Source organism: Dendropsophus ebraccatus, chromosome 2 (assembly GCF_027789765.1).
Source record: "Dendropsophus ebraccatus isolate aDenEbr1 chromosome 2, aDenEbr1.pat, whole genome shotgun sequence".
NCBI classification, from domain to species: domain Eukaryota; kingdom Metazoa; phylum Chordata; class Amphibia; order Anura; family Hylidae; genus Dendropsophus; species Dendropsophus ebraccatus.
Window position 1 is genome coordinate 215,880,773 of NC_091455.1, and position 19,711 is coordinate 215,900,483.

Here is a 19,711-nt window from a genome sequence, read left to right on the forward strand (position 1 = left end):
TGCAGGGAGAGGTGCAGTACATTCTGTGCAGCCAAAAGCAACATTGTATCTGTATCCATATATATACCAGCAGAGTTACACTGTATGGCAGCATTACCCCATACACTGCAAACACAGCCTCCTCTGCCTCCCTCTCCCAGCCTCCTCTGCTTCCATCTCCCAGCCTCCCTCTCCCAGCCTCCTCTGCTTCCATCTCCCAGCCTCCCTCTCCCAGCCTCCTCTGCCTCCCTCTCCCAGCCTCCTCTGCTTCCCTCTCCCAGCCTCCTCTGCCTCCCTCTCCCAGCCTCCTCTGCTTCCCTCTCCCAGCCTCCTCTGCCTCCCTCTCCCAGCCTCCTCTGCCTCCCTCTCCCAGCCTCCTCTGCCTCCCTCCCCCAGCCTCCTCTGCCTCCCTCCCCCAGCCTCCTCTGCCTCCCTCCCCCAGCCTCCTCTGCCTCCCTCTCCCAGCCTCCTCTGCCTCCCTCTCCCAGCCTCCTCTGCAGTCTCCATTGTGTCCTGTGACTGAGCCTGACAGGAAGCTGCACTTCCGCTCCAGTCACATGAGGAGAAGCTGGATCCAGCTGTATGACTAAGGAGGAGCAGCAGCTGAGCAAGGAGAGGAGCCTGCCCCATCATCCCCAGCAGCAGTAGCCTGCACCTGCTGCCATCCTGCCAGGCTGTCTGCCCAGCTGGGGGCCCCCTCCTCCCCCCAGTGCTGCACCCCAGCCTGTGACCACAGTGACATCAGCCTGACACAGAGGAGGAGGAGGAGGATCAGCAGCCAGGACTATAATATTCCTATAGAGGAGACAAAAGGCTGCCAGTCCAGAGGAGATGGCTTCCCTCAGCCTGGCCAGGAAGAAGAAGAATAATGTCTCCAGGAATGCAGCAGTGGAGAGGAAGAACCTGATCACAGTCTGCAGGTAACAGCAGGGCACAGGGAGGGGCGCAGAGGGGGGGCCAGGGGCACAGGAGGGGGGCAGAGGGGGGGCCAGGGGCACAGGAGGGGGGCAGAGGGGGGGCCAGGGGCACAGGAGGGGGCAGGGGGCTGCAGGCTGGTCAGGTGCACTGCTTGTTTACATTGTATCATGTGCACAGTTACAGATATGTAGCAGAGTGTAATGTGTAACTCTGTGTGCATTGTTACAAATGTGTCAGTGCGACTTGCGTGTGAATGCACAACTCGTGTGTGTGTGTGTGTGTGTGTGTGTGTGTGTAACTGCTATGTGTATGTGAGTGTAACCTGTATGTGAGTGTAACCTGTATGTGAGTGTAACCTGTATGTGAGTGTAACCTGTATGTGAGTGTAACCTGTATGTGAGTGTTAGCTGTATGTGAGTGTAACCTGTGTGTTAGTGTTAGCTGTATGTTAGTGTTAGCTGTATGTGAGTGTAACCTGCATGTTAGTGTTAGCTGTATGTGAGTGTAACCTGTGTGTTAGTGTTAGCTGTATGTGAGTGTTAGCTGTATGTGAGTGTTAGCTGTATGTGAGTGTTAGCTGTATGTTAGTGTAACCTGTGTGTTAGTGTTAACTGTATGTGAGTGTAACCTGTGTGTTAGTGTTAGCTGTATGTGAGTGTAACCTGTGTGTTAGTGTTAGCTGTATGTGAGTGTAACCTGTATGTTAGTGTTAGCTGTATGTGAGTGTAGCCTGTATGTGAGTGTAACCTGTATGTGAGTGTTAGCTGTGACTGTAACCTGTATGATAGTGTTAGCTGTATGTGACTGTAACCTGTGTGTTAGTGTTAGCTGTATGTGAGTGTAACCTGTATGTGAGTGTTAGCTGTGAGTGTAACCTGTATGTGAGTGTAACCTGTATGTGAGTGTTAGCTGTGAGTGTAACCTGTATGTGAGTGTTAGCTGTGAGTGTAACCTGTATGTTAGTGTTAGCTGTATGTGAGTGTAACCTGTATGTGAGTGTAACCTGTATGTGAGTGTAACCTGTATGTGAGTGTAACCTGTATGTGAGTGTTAGCTGTATGTGAGTGTAACCTGTGTGTTAGTTTTAGCTGTATGTGAATGTAACCTGTATGTGAGTGTTAGCTGTATGTGAGTGTAACCTGTGTGTTAGTGTTAGCTGTATGTGAGTGTAACCTGTGTGTTAGTGTTAGCTGTATGTGAGTGTAACCTGTGTGTTAGTGTTAGCTGTATGTGAGTGTAACCTGTGTGTTAGTGTTAGCTGTATGTGAGTGTAACCTGTGTGTTAGTGTTAGCTGTATGTGAGTGTAACCTGTGTGTTAGTGTTAGCTGTATGTGAGTGTAACCTGTGTGTTAGTGTTAGCTGTATGTGAGTGTAACCTGTGTGTTAGTGTTAGCTGTATGTGAGTGTAACCTGTGTGTTAGTGTTAGCTGTATGTGAGTGTAACCTGTGTGTTAGTGTTAGCTGTATGTGAGTGTAACCTGTATGTTAGTGTTAGCTGTATGTGAGTGTAACCTGTATGTTAGTGTTAGCTGTATGTGAGTGTAACTTGTGTGTTAGTGTTAGCTGTATGTGAGTGTAACCTGTATGCGGACACATCTCCTATGTCAGTGCACTTCCCTGCAATCCTCCTGATCTTCTTAGGGACCAACTCTAACAAACTTGCCTCTGCTTCATCTGGACCTGTGCACAGCTACATTACTGCTGTATCCTGGCATGACGCAAAACGTATAAGCCTAGTAAACTGGGGATATGGCCAATCATTATTACATGTAATCAGTAAGAATATTTATTGGTTCGGTATCAAAGTATTGATTGATTGGACTTGTGTGTTTTGTCAATCTGCTGGGTCTTCTGCATAAAGTTATTTGCTCTATTATACGGATTCTCCCTTCTGGGTGCAGGATTTTGCCTATAGAGTTGCTGGCTGCTGCAACACTACGACTCCCAGCATACCCAGACAGCCAGCAAGCTGGGAGTTGTAGTACTGGAGCAGCTGGAGGGTATCCGGCTTGCTGGCCGGGTCTGTAGTCATGTGACCACATGGCGCAGCGTTTCTCACCCTATGCGTCAGTTTTTCTATGTAATTCAAAGTATTTTTCACCTATCATTAGTGATAGATGGGGGTGTTAATATTGGGACCCTCATCGATTGTCTAAATCCTGGGATCCCCATTCCTCTGTCTCCCCCCACACAATGAGAGGTTGGGGCGCCCCGCTGCTCCATTCAGGTATCTTCGTCACGCTACAGTATAAAACATGTGTGTGGGGGTTGGCGCTACATGGCGACATGTTACATGACTATGAGAGTAAAGCGGGATCACAGCTGCGGATCTGCAATGGTATTAATATTAATAGTAACAGGAGAGATACTAACCCCGTACAGTATATAGCTGCATGGTACCCCGCATCCCACACCTGCTAAGGGAATACATCCCCGTACAGTATATAGCGTCATGGTACCCCGCATCCCACACCTGCTAAGGGAATACGTCCCCGTACAGTATATAGCGTCATGGTACCCCGCAGCCCACACCTGCTAAGCGAATACATCCCCGTACAGTATATAGCATCATGGTACCCCGCAGCCCACACCTGCTAAGCGAATACATCCCCGTACAGTATATAGCGTCATGGTACCCCGCATCCCACACCTGCTAAGGGAATACATCCCCGTACAGTATATAGCGTCATGGTACCCCGCAGCCCACACCTGCTAAGCGAATACATCCCCGTACAGTATATAGCGTCATGGTACCCCGCATCCCACACTCCTACTAAGGGAATACGTCCCCGTACAGTATATAGCTGCATGGTACCCCGCAGCCCACACCTGCTAAGGGAATACATCCCCGTACAGTATATAGCGTCATGGTACCCCGCATCCCACACTCCTACTAAGGGAATACGTCCCCGTACAGTATATAGCGTCATGGTACCCCGCAGCCTACACCAGCTAAGGGAATACATCCCCGTACAGTATATAGCTGCATGGTACCCCGCATCCCACACTCCTACTAAGGGAATACGTCCTCGTACAGTATATAGCGTCATGGTACCCCGCAGCCTACACCAGCTAAGGGAATACGTCCCCGTACAGTATATAGCTGCATGGTACCCCGCATCCCACACCTGCTAAGGGAATATATCCCCGTACAGTATATAGCTCCATGGTACCCCGCAGCCCACACCAGCTAAGGGAATACATCCCCGTACAGTATATAGCGTCATGGTACCCCGCAGCCCACACCTGCTAAGGGAATACGTCCCCGTACAGTATATAGCGTCATGGTACCCCGCATCCCACACTCCTACTAAGGGAATACGTCCCCGTACAGTATATAGCGTCATGGTACCCCGCAGCCTACACCTGCTAAGGGAATACATCCCCGTACAGTATATAGCATCATGGTACCCCGCATCCCACACCTGCTACTAAGGGAATACATCCCCGTACAGTATATAGCTCCATGGTACCCCGCAGCCCACACTCCTACTAAGGGAATACGTCCCCGTACAGTATATAGCTGCATGGTACCCCGCAGCCCACACCTGCTAAGGGAATACGTCCCCGTACGGTATATAGCGTCATGATACCCCGCATCCCACACTCCTACTAAGGGAATACATCCCCGTACAGTATATAGCGTCATGGTACCCCGCAGCCTACACCAGCTAAGGGAATACATCCCCGTACAGTATATAGCGTCATGGTACCCCGCAGCCCACACCTGCTAAGGGAATACGTCCCCGTACAGTATATAGCTGCATGGTACCCCGCATCCCACACCTGCTAAGGGAATACGTCCCCGTACAGTATATAGTGTCATGGTACCCCGCATCTGCTAAGGGAATACGTCCCCGTACAGTATATAGCGTCATGGTACCCCACAGCCCACACCTGCTAAGGGAATACGTCCCCGTACAGTATATAGCTGCATGGTACCCCACAGCCCACACTGTGAAGACTTGGACCCCTGCCCCCATTCTCCAGATAATGTTTTGACGCCTGGGACCCTGTACCATCTCCATGACTCTTAGCAGATTGGGGTCGCCTCCAGGATTTTTCTTGGATCATTGACATCCAGTGTATACTACATTATAAGATCTGTTTATAAGTAAGGCCAAGCAGCATGTTTAGAAGGTATGGGGATAGTGACATGATGGTGGTTTAGTACCAAAAATCTAGAATTCTAGACAAGAATGCTGCCGCCCATCATCACTGCAGACTGTATGGACGATGATAGGAAAGACCAGAGGCAGAATCAGCATTTACATCCAGTGAGTCACAGGTGACATCTTCTCTGGTTGGAATCATTCTCTTTCCTTCTCTATCCAGCACCAACCATCACAGCGACTTCTCCCAACCACAGATCTGCAGAGTTTGCCACCTGATGCCCCTGAATATAATACCTGTACACACTGTGCCTCCTGAATATAATACCTGTACACACTGTGCCTCCTGAATATAATACCTGTACACACTGTGCCTCCTGAATATAATACCTGTACACACTGTGCCTCCTGAATATAATACCTGTACACACTGTGCCTCCTGAATATAATACCTGTACACACTGTGCCTCCTGAATATAATACCTGTACACACTGTGCCTCCTGAATATAATACCTGTACACACTGTGCCTCCTGAATATAATACCTGTACACGCTGTGCCCAATGAATATAATACCTGTACATACTGTGCTTCCTGAATATAATACCTGTGAACACTGTGCCTCCTGAATATAATACCTGTAAACACTGTGCCTCCTGAATATATTACCTGTACACACTGTGCCTCCTGAATATAATGCCTGTACACACTGTGCCCCTGAATATTATACCTGTGAATGCCGTGCCTCCTGAATATAATACCTGTACACACTGTGCCCCTGAATATAATACCTGTGAATGTGGTGCCTCCTGAATATAATACCTGTAAACACAGTGCCTCCTGAATATAATACCTGTACACACTGTGTTCCCTGAATATAATACCTGTGAGTGCCGTGTCCCTGAATATAATACCTGTACACACTGTGCCTCCTGAATATAATACCTGAAAACACTGCGCTTCCTGAATATAATACCTGTACACAGTGTGCCCCTTAATATAATACATGTACACACTGTGCCTCCTGAATATAATATGCACAAGCCAAAAAGACAGAAATGGCTGCACATCGTACCCATGGCTGACACAAAAGCTTATTCAGCTACATTTAAAACCAACATCAGAAGTTAGTATATAATTTGGCCAAACCATATTGCCTCATGTACCACGTGCAGGTCTCTGAAACACATGAGTCCCTAACCAAAAAAACATCACTGTGCCGGTCAGCGACCACAATCCCCGCAAAACGTGCCCAAGCAGAGAAGGGGGGCCACGGAATGGCCCCGCAACCCCATTGTGACAGGACCAGACCCTAAAGTGCCCCCCCGGTCTGGTCCTGTCACAATGGGGTTGCAGGGCCATTCCGTGGCCCCCCTTCTCTGCTTGGGCACGTTTTGCGGGGATTGTGGTTGCTGACCGGCACAGTGATGTTTTTTTGGTTAGGGACTCATGTGTTTCAGAGACCTGCACGTGGTACATGAGGCAATATGGTTTGGCCAAATTATATACTAACTTCTGATGTTGGTTTTAAATGTAGCTGAATAAGCTTTTGTGTCAGCCATGGGTGCGATGTGCAGCCATTTCTGTCTTTTTGGCTTGTGCATACCTCCTGAATATAATACCTGTACACAGTGTGCTTCCTGAATATAATACCTGTACACACTGTGTCCCCTGAATATAATATCTGTGAATGCCACGCCCCTGAATATAATACCTGTGAATTCCGTGCCCCTGAATATAATACCTGTAAGTGCTGTGTCTCATGAATATAATACCTGAACACAGTGTGCCTCCTGAATATAATACCTATATACACTGTGCCTCCTGAATATAATACCTATATACACTGGGCCTAGTGAATATAATATCTTTATGCACTTTGCCTCCTTAATATAATACCTGTACACGCTGTGCCTCCTGAATATAATACCTATATTCACTGTGCCTCCTGAATATAATACCTATATACACTGTGCCTCCTGAATATAATACCTGTACACACTATGCCTCCTGAATATAATACCTATATACACTGTGCCTCCTGAATATAATACCTGCACACACTGTGCCTCCTGAATATAATACCTGCACACACTGTGCCTCCTGAATATAATAACAGTACACACTGTGCTCTCTGAATATAATACCTGTACACACTGTGCCTCCTGAATATAATACCTGTACACACTGTGCCTCCTGAATATAATACCTGTACACACTGTGCCTCCTGAATATAATACCTGTACACACTGTGCCTCCTGAATATAATACCAGTACACACTGTGCCTCCTGAATATAATACCAGTACACACTGTGCCTCCTGAATATAATACCAGTACACACTGTGCCTCCTGAATATAATACCAGTACACACTGTGCCTCCTGAATATAATACCAGTACACACTGTGCCTCCTGAATATATTACCAGTACACACTGTGCCTCCTGAATATATTACCAGTACACACTGTGCCTCCTGAATATAATACCTGTACACACTGTGCCTCCTGAATATATTACCTGTACACACTGTGCCCTCTGAATATAATACCTGTACACACTGTGCCTCCTGAATATAATACCAGTACACACTGTGCCTCCTGAATATATTACCAGTACACACTGTGCCTCCTGAATATATTACCAGTACACACTGTGCCTCCTGAATATAATACCTGTACACACTGTGCCTCCTGAATATATTACCTGTACACACTGTGCCCTCTGAATATATTACCTGTACACACTGTGCCCTCTGAATATATTACCTGTACACACTGTGCCCTCTGAATATATTACCAGTACACACTGTGCCTCCTGAATATAATACCAGTACACACTGTGCCTCCTGAATATAATACCAGTACACACTGTGCCTCCTGAATATAATACCAGTACACACTGTGCCTCCTGAATATAATACCAGTACACACTGTGCCTCCTGAATATATTACCAGTACACACTGTGCCTCCTGAATATATTACCAGTACACACTGTGCCTCCTGAATATAATACCTGTACACACTGTGCCTCCTGAATATATTACCTGTACACACTGTGCCCTCTGAATATATTACCTGTACACACTGTGCCCTCTGAATATATTACCTGTACACACTGTGCCCTCTGAATATATTACCAGTACACACTGTGCCTCCTGAATATAATACCAGTACACACTGTGCCTCCTGAATATAATACCAGTACACACTGTGCCTCCTGAATATAATACCAGTACACACTGTGCCTCCTGAATATATTACCAGTACACACTGTGCCTCCTGAATATATTACCAGTACACACTGTGCCTCCAGAATATAATACCAGTACACACTGTGCCCTCTGAATATATTACCAGTACACACTGTGCCTCCTGAATATATTACCAGTACACACTGTGCCTCCTGAATATATTACCAGTACACACTGTGCCTCCTGAATATAATACCAGTACACACTGTGCCCTCTGAATATATTACCAGTACACACTGTGCCTCCTGAATATAATACCAGTACACACTGTGCCTCCTGAATATAATACCTGTACACACTGTGCCTCCTGAATATATTACCAGTACACACTGTGCCTCCTGAATATAATACCAGTACACACTGTGCCTCCTGAATATAATACCTGTACACACTGTGCCCTCTGAATATATTACCTGTATACACTGTGCCTCCTGAATATAATACCTGTACACACTGTGCCTCCTGAATATATTACCAGTACACACTGTGCCTCCTGAATATAATACCAGTACACACTGTGCCCTCTGAATATATTACCAGTACACACTGTGCCTCCTGAATATAATACCTGTACACACTGTGCCTCCTGAATATAATACCTGTACACACTGTGCCTCCTGAATATATTACCAGTACACACTGTGCCTCCTGAATATAATACCAGTACACACTGTGCCTCCTGAATATAATACCTGTACACACTGTGCCCTCTGAATATATTACCTGTATACACTGTGCCCTCTGAATATAATACCTGCCTTATAAATAAAAAATAACTATGGCATCCCCTCCCAGCATCTCTACCAATGAACTGCTGAGGAAACCTGGCAGAAACTGTTCATTTTCCCATGTGGCTCCCCTGCAGGTGACATTAGGCATTACACAATATTCATTGAAAGCAGCACAGGACGGGACAGGTCCTCCAGAGGACACCTTGAGATGTGAACATGCCCTTTAAGTGCTGTACCAGAATGTGCCTGGATATTCCCTATTTTTTTCTGTCCTTTGGACGTTTCCTGAGCCGTGACGGCCGGTTCCCTTTCTGAGTAGGTTGCATGTGACGAGGTTCCCATACTCCTTTGTTTCTCCATCACTGTCTCTGTGAGATAATGTTAGACGACTGATGAACAATGGGCGCTGGTTCCCTGGTGGCGCCGTTATATTTAGGGCTGCGCGGTAACACAAGTGCATTTCAGGTACTATAATAATGGCCATCACCTCCAACACCTCACGTGTAGCGTACAGCCGCCCACCATGGAAGCTTCACTATACAGGCAGCACAGATAATAATACATCCGGCTTCCTGATGTAGCAGAGCCCAGATGATGAGTCTAGCAGAGCTGATTCTGTACTGTGGCGTGATGATAGAGCCGCTGGACAACGAGCTCGGTATATACGGCAGCTGCTGTGGGTGACCTTTTACCTCTGACAAATCTCCCTTACTTTGTTAGTACTGGATTTACATAGGACTGCTGATCTGATATTTGGATTTTTGCATCATTCTGTCAGCTGATTGTTCTCACGATTAAAGATGAACACAATAGAAACTAACAACAGACTGTTGTATCAATCAGGGTAAACACCCACAGTGCAGGGGGAAAAGGGAAATGTATGGCATTTCCTGGATTTCTGAAATAATAGGGATGGGATTGTTCTTGAAGTCACCGATATAGACAAACGCAATGTAACTACACGTTATAACGGTACATTGAGGAAACCTCCACAGTGCAGGGAGAAAAAGTAAGTGAACCCATTGTGTTGATTACTAATAAAATGTGATTTCACTGTTTAATATTTACATTGTAGCTAAACTAATGGGGCTCTTTGTGTCTTTTATTGGGCACATCCGGGCAGACTTAAAGGGATTGTTCACCCAAAAAAATGTTTTTCTTTTAAATCAACTGGTACCAAAAAGTGCCAGAAATTTGTAATTTACTTCGGTTTAAAATTATCCAGTCTTCTAGTACTTATCAGCTGCTGCATGTCCTGCAGGAAGTGGTGTATTCTCTCCAGTCTGACACAGTGCTCTCTGCTGCCACCTCTCTCCATGTCAGGAACTGTCCAGAGCAGCAGCAAATCCCCATAGAAAACCCCTCCTGCTCTGGACAGTTCCTGACATGGACAGAGGTGGCAGCAGAGAGCACTGTGTCAGACTGGAGAGAATACACCACTTCCTGCAGGACATACAGCAGCTGATAAGTACTGGAAGACTGGAGATTTTTATATAGAAGTAAATTACACATCTGTATAACTTTCTGACACCAGCTGATTTGAAAGAACTATTATTTTTTGCCGGAGTTCCCCTTTAATAAAATGAAGTGATTCTCTTAAATCCCTGCAGATAACACGTGAGGGAATTGTATTATAAGCAGCAGAGCCGTAATATTATTCCAGGAATTGTTCTCGGGGGGGGGGGGGGGGGGGGGGGGGGGGGGGGGGGGGGGGGTCGTCTTCCCATTGTGTGTATTATGGAGGGAGATCCTGATATAATGGAGGAGGTGGCTGCTCACCAGCGCTGCACTTCATTCCCCGTGCGGCTGCCCATGTTCCGGCATCTTCCCTGCTCCGGCGTCTCCTGTTGGGATGATTGTTCTGTAATGATCCTTTATTATCAGGGAGACGATGCTCCATCTCTGCCATAATGGCTCCTGGGGGACGCTGACAACGGGGGGATTGTGATGGGAGAAGCATGACCCCTGTATACTGCAGCATAGCCCCTGTACACTGCAGCATAGCCCCTGTATACTGCAGCATGACCCCTGTACACTGCAGCATAGCCCCTGTATACTGCAGCATAGCCCCTGTATACTGCAGCATGACCCCTGTATACTGCAGCATAGCCCCTGTATACTGCAGCATGACCCCTGTACACTGCAGCATAGCCCCTGTACACTGCAGCATCACCCCTGTACACTGCAGCATAGCCCCTGTACACTGCAGCATAGCCCCTGTACACTGCAGCATAGCCCCTGTATACTGCAGCATAGCCCCTGTACACTGCAGCATGACCCCTGTACACTGCAGCATGACCCCTGTACACTGCAGCATGACCCCTGTACACTGCAGCATGACCCCTGTACACTGCAGCATAGCCCCTGTATACTGCAGCATAGCCCCTGTACACTGCAGCATGACCCCTGTACACTGCAGCATGACCCCTGTACACTGCAGCATAGCCCCTGTATACTGCAGCATGACCCCTGTATACTGCAGCATGACCCCTGTATACTGCAGCATGACCCCTGTATACTGCAGCATGACCCCTGTATACTGCAGCATGACCCCTATATACTGCAGCATGACCCCTGTGTAATGAAGGCTATAGGGAATGTGTAGGGTATAGAGGAGGCTATAAAGAATGTGTAAACTCTGCAGCATTGGGTATAATGTGATTCTGTCACTTTAAAAAGATAATGACCTCTGTATCACTGCATGGGATGGGATTATCTATAGGGATCACTGCATGGGATGGGATTACCTATAGGGATCACTGCACAGGATTATCTATAGCGATCACTGCATGGGATTATCTATAGGGATCACTGCATGGGATTATCTATAGGGATCACTGCATGGGATTATCTATAGGGATCACTGCATGGGATGGGATTATCTATAGGGATCACTGCATGGGATGGGATTATCTATAGGGATCACTGCATGGGATGGGATTACCTATAGGGATCACTGCACAGGATTATCTATAGCGATCACTGCATGGGATTATCTATAGGGATCACTGCATGGGATTATCTATAGGGATCACTGCATGGGATTATCTATAGGGATCACTGCATGGGATTATCTATAGGGATCACTGCATGGGATGGGATTATCTATAGGGATCACTGCATGGGATTATCTATAGGGATCACTGCACAGGATTATCTATAGGGATCACTGCATGGGATTATCTATAGGGATCACTGCATGGGATTATCTATAGGGATCACTGCATGGGATGGGATTATCTATAGGGATCACTGCACAGGATTATCTATAGGGATCACTGCATGGGATTATCTATAGGGATCACTGCACAGGATTATCTATAGGGATCACTGCATGGGATTATCTATAGGGATCACTGCATGGGATTATCTATAGGGATCACTGCATGGGATTATCTATAGGGATCACTGCATGGGATTATCTATAGGGATCACTGCATGGGATTATCTATAGGGATGGCTGCATGGGATGGGATTATCTATAGGGATCACTGCACAGGATTATCTATAGGGATGGCTGCATGGGATGGGATTATCTATAGGGATCACTGCACAGGATTATCCATAGGGATGGCTGCATGGGATGGGATTATCTATAGGGATCTTTAGGGATCCTTTTTGTGCAGTTTTCTCCAGGACGTTCCCCATTGTTTGCCGGAGGCCGAGGTGACATTGTACATTTCTGCAGGAACAGTGATTGAATCCTCGTTGGTGCTGATTCCAGTATAATTACCCCAGGACGCTGTAAGAGATCAGGTCAGGGGAGACAGGGGCAGAACTCACCGCCAGCCCTACTGATAGCCCGACCGCCAGCCCTACTGATAGCCCGACCGCCAGCCCTACTGATAGCCCTACCGCCAGCCCTACTGATAGCCCTACCGCCAGCCCTACTGATAGCCCTACTGATAGCCCGACCGCCAGCCCTACTGATAGCCCGACCGCCAGCCCTAATAATAGCCCTACCGCCAGCCCTAATGATAGCCCTACCGCCAGCCCTAATGATAGCCCTACCGCCAGCCCTAATGATAGCCCTACCGCCAGCCCTACTGATAGCCCTACCGCCAGCCCTAATGATAGCCCTACCGCCAGCCCTAATGATAGCCCTACCGCCAGCCCTACTGATAGCCCGACCGCCAGCCCTACTTATAGCCCGACCGCCAGCCCTCTCTGATAGCCCGACCGCCAGCCCTAATAATAGCCCGACCGCCAGCCCTCTCTGATAGCCCGACCACCAGCCCTAATGATAGCCCTACCACCAGCCCTAATGATAGCCCTACCGCCAGCCCTACTGATAGCCCTACCGCCAGCCCTAATGATAGCCCGACCGCCAGCCCTACTGATAGCCCGACCGCCAGCCCTACTGATAGCCCGACCGCCAGCCCTACTGATAGCCCGACCGCCAGCCCTACTGATAGCCCTATCGCCAGTGGGATTCCTGGTTTATTTTTTTTTGTTTATTTATTTATTTATTTATCTGTTTGTTTTGTAAATATGACTTTAATCTGGGCTCCGAGATATCTCTGCTGTGCAGCGTACCGATGTAGCAGAGCCCAGGCCTTCATTTACTGTTCACTGTATCATTACATTATTTATATAGGAGAAGAATCCAAAATCTCAGGAAGCGTCCAGTCAGTTTGGTCTAGAAAAAGTAATTTCCTTTTCAAATTAAACAAGGAATCGAACTTAAGTTAAAGGGGAACCCCAGAGAAAAAATGTTTTATGGTGTCAGAAAGTTATATAGATTTATAAACTACTTCTATTTCTTCCAGTACTTATCAGCTGTGCTCTCTGCTGCCACCTCTGTCCATGTCAGGAACTGTCCAGAGCAGCAGCAAATCCCCATAGAAAACCTCTCCTGCTCTGGACAGTTCCTGACATGGACAGAGGTGGCAGCAGAGAGAACTGTGTCAGACTGGAGAGAATACACCACTTCCTGCAGGACATAAAGCAGCTGATAAGTACTGGAAGACTACAGATTTTTAAATCCAAGTAATTTACAAATCTTTATAACTTTTTGAGACTGTTGATTTGAAAGAAAAATACTCCTTTTAACCCCTTTAGTATACAGTATTATGTTATCCTAGGACTTCACCCTGCACCCAGTGTATACAGTGCTGAGCAGGACCGTGGGGGATATCAGGTCCTGCTATGGGGGAACACTGCGCCCAGTGTTATACACTTCTATTACACAGAGGGGGTCCTCTGCTGATCCTACATATGAGGGTCTCCATGGCCACCAAGTGCTCAGGATATATAGGTGATATATATATATATATATATATATATATATGTGTGAATACTGCTGTATTATATCATGTTCCATCCCATTATTACTACCGTTTATTCCTCTCCCTTACTATTGAAGTCAATGGGAGTCGGGGTGACACTGTACATTGTTCATAGTCAGTATAGGTTATGCTCGGACTTATTGTGGGGTCGGATCATGAAACCAAAATAGTTTCTTATGTAAATGGGGGGCCCCAATGGCAGAACCCCGATTTACTGTTTTATCGCCTCCAAAAAATAATAATAGTCCTAGGCCCCAAAATACTATCAGCAAAGAACTACAGCCGCTGGTCCCAGTATAAAAGGTAACAATAATATCACAGTTGTTGGTTTCCTCCATAGAGATTACTTATGTTTTATAAACCCTAAAAATAAAGCTCCAGCTTTGGGAATATAGTGAGGTCTCCCCTGCACCCTATGATTACTGGGGGTCTCCGGACCCTTTACTGCACTGCTGACCCCCAGCATAGAGGTCTCCACAGTAACATGGCTCAGCCACGCTGCCCCCATTAACTGCAATGGACGTGGCTCTATAGCAGCACGTTGCTGTTACCCAGCAGGGCATTACCCCTTTGTTGTGCTGCTTTGGGGTCTCATACCCATCTGAGCGCCATGGGCAGGGATAGCCGGGATCGCAGCGGGTATGGATACGGGTTTCCTGTATCTCCCAGTCACTTCTATGTGAGTTCTGGTAACTGTTTCTGTCATTTCAGCCTCCGGCCTCCATCTCTCGGCCTCCACTCTGTAGTGTCGGGGTCTTCGCCCTGGTATTCCTATATACTATGATGGGTCAGGTTTACAGAGCAGCTTTCCGACCCCCCCCCCCCCCCGTGTCCTCTCCACCGACCTTACGCAGACTTTTGTATGTTTGTTATTCTCCTGCCGCCTTGTCTTGTATCTCTGAGCCGTATTTTTATCTAAATATCATCTTTTTGCGGCGGTCTCTGTGGCGGTCTCAGCAGCGGTCTTTGCGGCGGTCTCCGTGGCGGTCTCCTCGGCGGCGGCCGTGTAACATCCAGCAGAGAAGAGCAGAATATTTCCCTCCAATATCGTCCGTCTGAACGTCCAGCTCACAGTTGATGTCTCCGATTACCATATCCTCCATCTCTGACGCCAGGCGCTTCCTCCTCTCCGTTTTCCTGTTCGGTTTTATCCGTCCATCTTTGTCTCCTCTGAAGGTTGATGGGTGAGAAGTGAATTCCGGAGCAGAGATGACTGGACGAGTCTCCATCCCGCCGCTTCTTCTTTATTCATTAGGATAAGACTGTGAGGAAACGTCTTCCCGCTGACACGGCCGCAGTCTCCGCCGCTCCGGGATTAACTAAGGGAGATTATTATTTTTAATTAAGTGATGTGTAATGTGTGGATATGGAAATTATCTCGCCTTTTGGGTTAGGGTCCCTTTAAAGGGGTATTCCACTCAGACGTAACTTCTGATATGTTGTTGTACATGGTGAGACTAACAATTCCTTCCATACTTGTTATTAGTTATTCAGTCTCCTTCCCCCAGTTCTCAGCTGCTGCTTTCTGCTGAAAACACAGAAATCTGTGTGTGAGCCTTTCTCTCTGTCTCCCCCTCCTCCCTCCTCCCTTCTCAGACAGCTAATACAAACAAGTCCCTGGCAGGCTGTTTCTGCAACATTGTAACTTCTTTGTAATGCTGGGAGGGTTATTCTGAGGTCAAGTTGCTGATGAACTCACTGTGATTATCCCTCCCAGCGTTACAAAGAAGCTACAATGTTGCAGATACAGCCAGCCAGGGACTTGTTTACATAAGAAAGGGGGGGGGGGGCAAGAGAGAAAAGCTCACACACAGATTGTGTCTTCAGCAGAAAGCAGCAGCTGAGAACTGGGGGAAGGAGACTGAATAGATAATAACAAGTATGGAAGGAATTGTCAGTCTCACCATGGGCAGCAACATATCAAAAGTTATGTTTGAGTGGAGTACCCCTTTACTGATCAGTACTTCCTGTTTTTGGACCCTCGGGGTGGGAGTGTGTGTGTTTGGGGGGGGGGGGGGTCAGAATATTTTGGTAGACACCGGTGAGAGAGCCCTGTTATAGGCAATATTAATGTCCATGCAGTAGATTACATGTCAGTCTAGTAGGAGGAGGCATTGCCGGCCTCTTGGTTATGGTCTCCTATGTTGCTGTAGTGTTGATCAGACCCGGTTGTTCCTCCACCTGTAGACGCCAGTACGCCCCCCCCGGCCCCGGATTGTTGTCAGATGGAGTAGACGAGCGGCTACAGATGGTGCTTATGTTCTAGAGTCCTGGTAATGTGTAGAGGAGTCTCTGGCGTCCGGCCTATAACACTCATCCCCAATGGGAAGAAGCCAGAGAAATGGGAATCATCCTGTTTTGGAAGAGATTTTAAGGCTCAACATTTATAGTACGGCTCATCCGCTCCTCGTGGGAAAAAATAGCTGCTTATAAACCCAGGTAAGTCATGTCCACCCTATAGACATGGGGTCCGCCCTATAGACATGGGGTCCACCCTATAGACATGGGGTCCGCCCTATAGACATGGGGTCCGCCCTATAGACATGGGGTCCGCCCTATAGACATGGGGTCCGCCCTATAGACATGGGGTCCACCCTATAGACATGGGGTCCGCCCTATAGACATGGGGTCCGCCCTATAGACATGGGGTCCGCCCTATAGACATGGGGTCCGCCCTATAGACATGGGGTCCGCCCTATAGACATGGGGTCCGCCCTATAGACATGGGGTCCGCCCTATAGACATGGGGTCCGCCCTATAGACATGGGGTCCGCCCTATAGACATGGGGTGCGCCCTATAGACATGGGGTGCACCCTATAGACATGGTGTGCACCCTATAGACATGGGGTCCGCCCTATAAACATGGTGTCCTCCCTATAGACATGGTGTCCTCCCTATAGACATGGTGTGCGCCCTATAGACATGGTGTCCTCCCTATAGACATGGTGTGCGCCCTATAGACATGGTGTCCACCCTATAGATGTGTCATCCACCCTATAGACATGGGGTCCGCCCTATAGACATGGGGTCCGCCCTATAGACATGGTGTCCTCCCTATAGACATGGTGTCCTCCCTATAGACATGGTGTGCGCCCTATAGACATGGTGTGCGCCCTATAGACATGGTGTGCGCCCTATAGACATGGTGTGCGCCCTATAGACATGGTGTGCGCCCTATAGACATGGTGTGCGCCCTATAGACATGGGGTCCGCCCTATAGACATGGTGTGCGCCCTATAGACATGGTGTGCGCCCTATAGACATGGTGTGCGCCCTATAGACATGGTGTGCGCCCTATAGACATGGTGTGCGCCCTATAGACATGGTGTGCGCCCTATAGACATGGTGTGCGCCCTATAGACATGGTGTGCGCCCTATAGACATGGGGTCCGCCCTATAGACATGGGGTCCGCCCTATAGACATGGGGTCCGCCCTATAGACATGGGGTCCGCCCTATAGACATGGGGTCCGCCCTATAGACATGGGGTCCGCCCTATAGACATGGTGTGCGCCCTATAGACATGGTGTGCGCCCTATAGACATGGTGTGCGCCCTATAGACATGGTGTCCGCCCTATAGACATGGGGTCCGCCCTATAGACATGGGGTCCGCCCTATAGACATGGGGTCCGCCCTATAGACATGGGGTCCGCCCTATAGACATGGGGTCCGCCCTATAGACGATGGTGCCCGATGTATCCGCCTTGTAGGCTGTAGAAGTGAGGGGCCAAAGATCTCTTAGCAGCAGTTTGATGGCCTCTGGTCAGACATGATGCCCCCTGTGGGTCACTGGATGTACTAGTCCTATGTTCTCGTGCTGACGCTGTGGTTTATATGAGTTTTTGATGTTTGTCCAATATTTCCTTCCCGGCCTGAGAAGAACACAAGGCTCCACAGGGAAAATGGTCCATATTGTTGGGTCCATCCCCCTGTGCCCCCGAGTCCCCACAGCCGATAGAATGATCCCCACCCTTATTTGCATATAGATAGGAGAGAACTATGAATATGATAGAACTCCGGAATGACACACTGCCGCTCAGCTTCTGGCTCTTCGCTTTACACCTAATCACAGAACAACAAGAAGCTGATTGTTTGCTGGAGCCGGAGCCGCTTTCTGGCGGTTTCATCAGCGGCATTGTTACGTGCCGAGACGCCATTGTTCTGCTATCAGTGTCATCTGCATCGCACCGCCGCCGCGTCGCCTCTACCCAGAGATGGATGAATTGCGGCAGCTCTCTGTACTTTGCCGGTATTAGGAGATTGTTACAACGACCTCCATTATTTTTCTTTGTGTTTTCTGCAAATAGCGAGATGCTGTAAAAAAAAAAAACGAAAAGAAAAAAAACACGACAAAAAAAGAAACCTGCTCGATTTTATGTTGTAAATGATGGAAAAGAAGTTTGTGTTGTCAGAAGTCGAGAGCGGAGAGAAGGAAAAGGCCCCATGAGTTAGGACGGGGATCACATGGGCTTTGTAAATGTTTCGGCACCTCTTCACTCTTGTACTATAGAGTTATCATGAAGGTTTACATACAAAGCTTAAAGGGGAACTCCAGTGAAAAAAGTTTTCTTTCAGATCAACTGGTGTCAGAAAGTTATATAGATCTGTTATTTACTTTTATCTAAAAATCTCCAGTCTTCCAGTACTTCTCAGCTGCTGTATGTCCTGCAGGAAGTGGTGTATTCTCTCCAGTCTGACACAGTGCTCTCTGCTGCCACCTCTGTCCATGTCAGGAACTGTCCCATAGAAACCCCCCTTTAACCCGTTCCCCAGTGTTATAGCTTTGGGTGGTGCAGAGGCTGAGGTTACATCCGCACTTTGAGGCTGTGGGCTCCAGAGAACGTCCGTCCGTTCATGACTGATCCTCATCTGCATTCGAGCTCGTTGTCTTATATCTCAACCTGCTGTAGCACCTGTCGGAGACTGAAAGCCGCGGCATCATGAACCGTATCGATCACTAAGGGAAGGAGATCTATTTCAGGCAGTGATGGAGTAAGGAGATGGATAAGGTTCCTGGGGTCCTCCGACGCCTTCAGGAAGGAACACAACGATTTTCCACTCCGTTTAAGGCGATGGTTACAGATAATCCGGCATGGGCTCCACTCGTCTCCCTCATCTCCTTATAGACATCATCTGTTTTCCCTATTTAAGTGATGTGACGGGTTCCTTTATTAGGTTTTTCTAGTTTATTTAAAGGGGAACTCCACACCCACAGTCATATGGGCAGGGTTACGACTAGAACGTTATTAGAATAGAAAACCCTTAGTATAACACCACAATGCTGATGTATCTGCTGAGGAATACTGCCCTGTAAGACGCTATATAAGCCCGAGTCAGGCGCCACCATGAGGCAACACCTTTATCCTGATCCCTACAGGTATACATGTATTAGCTGAGATGGGAGGACCCCTTTATCCTGATCCCTGCA

General features: G+C 47.8%; 1 protein-coding gene across 2 annotated transcripts in view; it reads left to right on the plus strand.

Annotated features, from left to right (window-relative positions):
• The first annotated feature begins 501 nt into the window (after positions 1-501).
• The window catches only part of RUNDC3B (RUN domain containing 3B), an 89,095-nt gene continuing 69,885 nt past the window's right edge, over positions 502-19,711 (plus strand). Inside the window, exon 1 of one of the 2 annotated variants that reach the window (XM_069959493.1) lies at positions 502-899. In XM_069959493.1, the coding sequence (XP_069815594.1) occupies positions 811-899 (89 nt within the window). In that variant the 5' untranslated portion in view covers positions 502-810. The remainder of the gene's footprint in view (positions 900-19,711) is intronic. The other variant, XM_069959494.1, reaches the window with a different exon arrangement.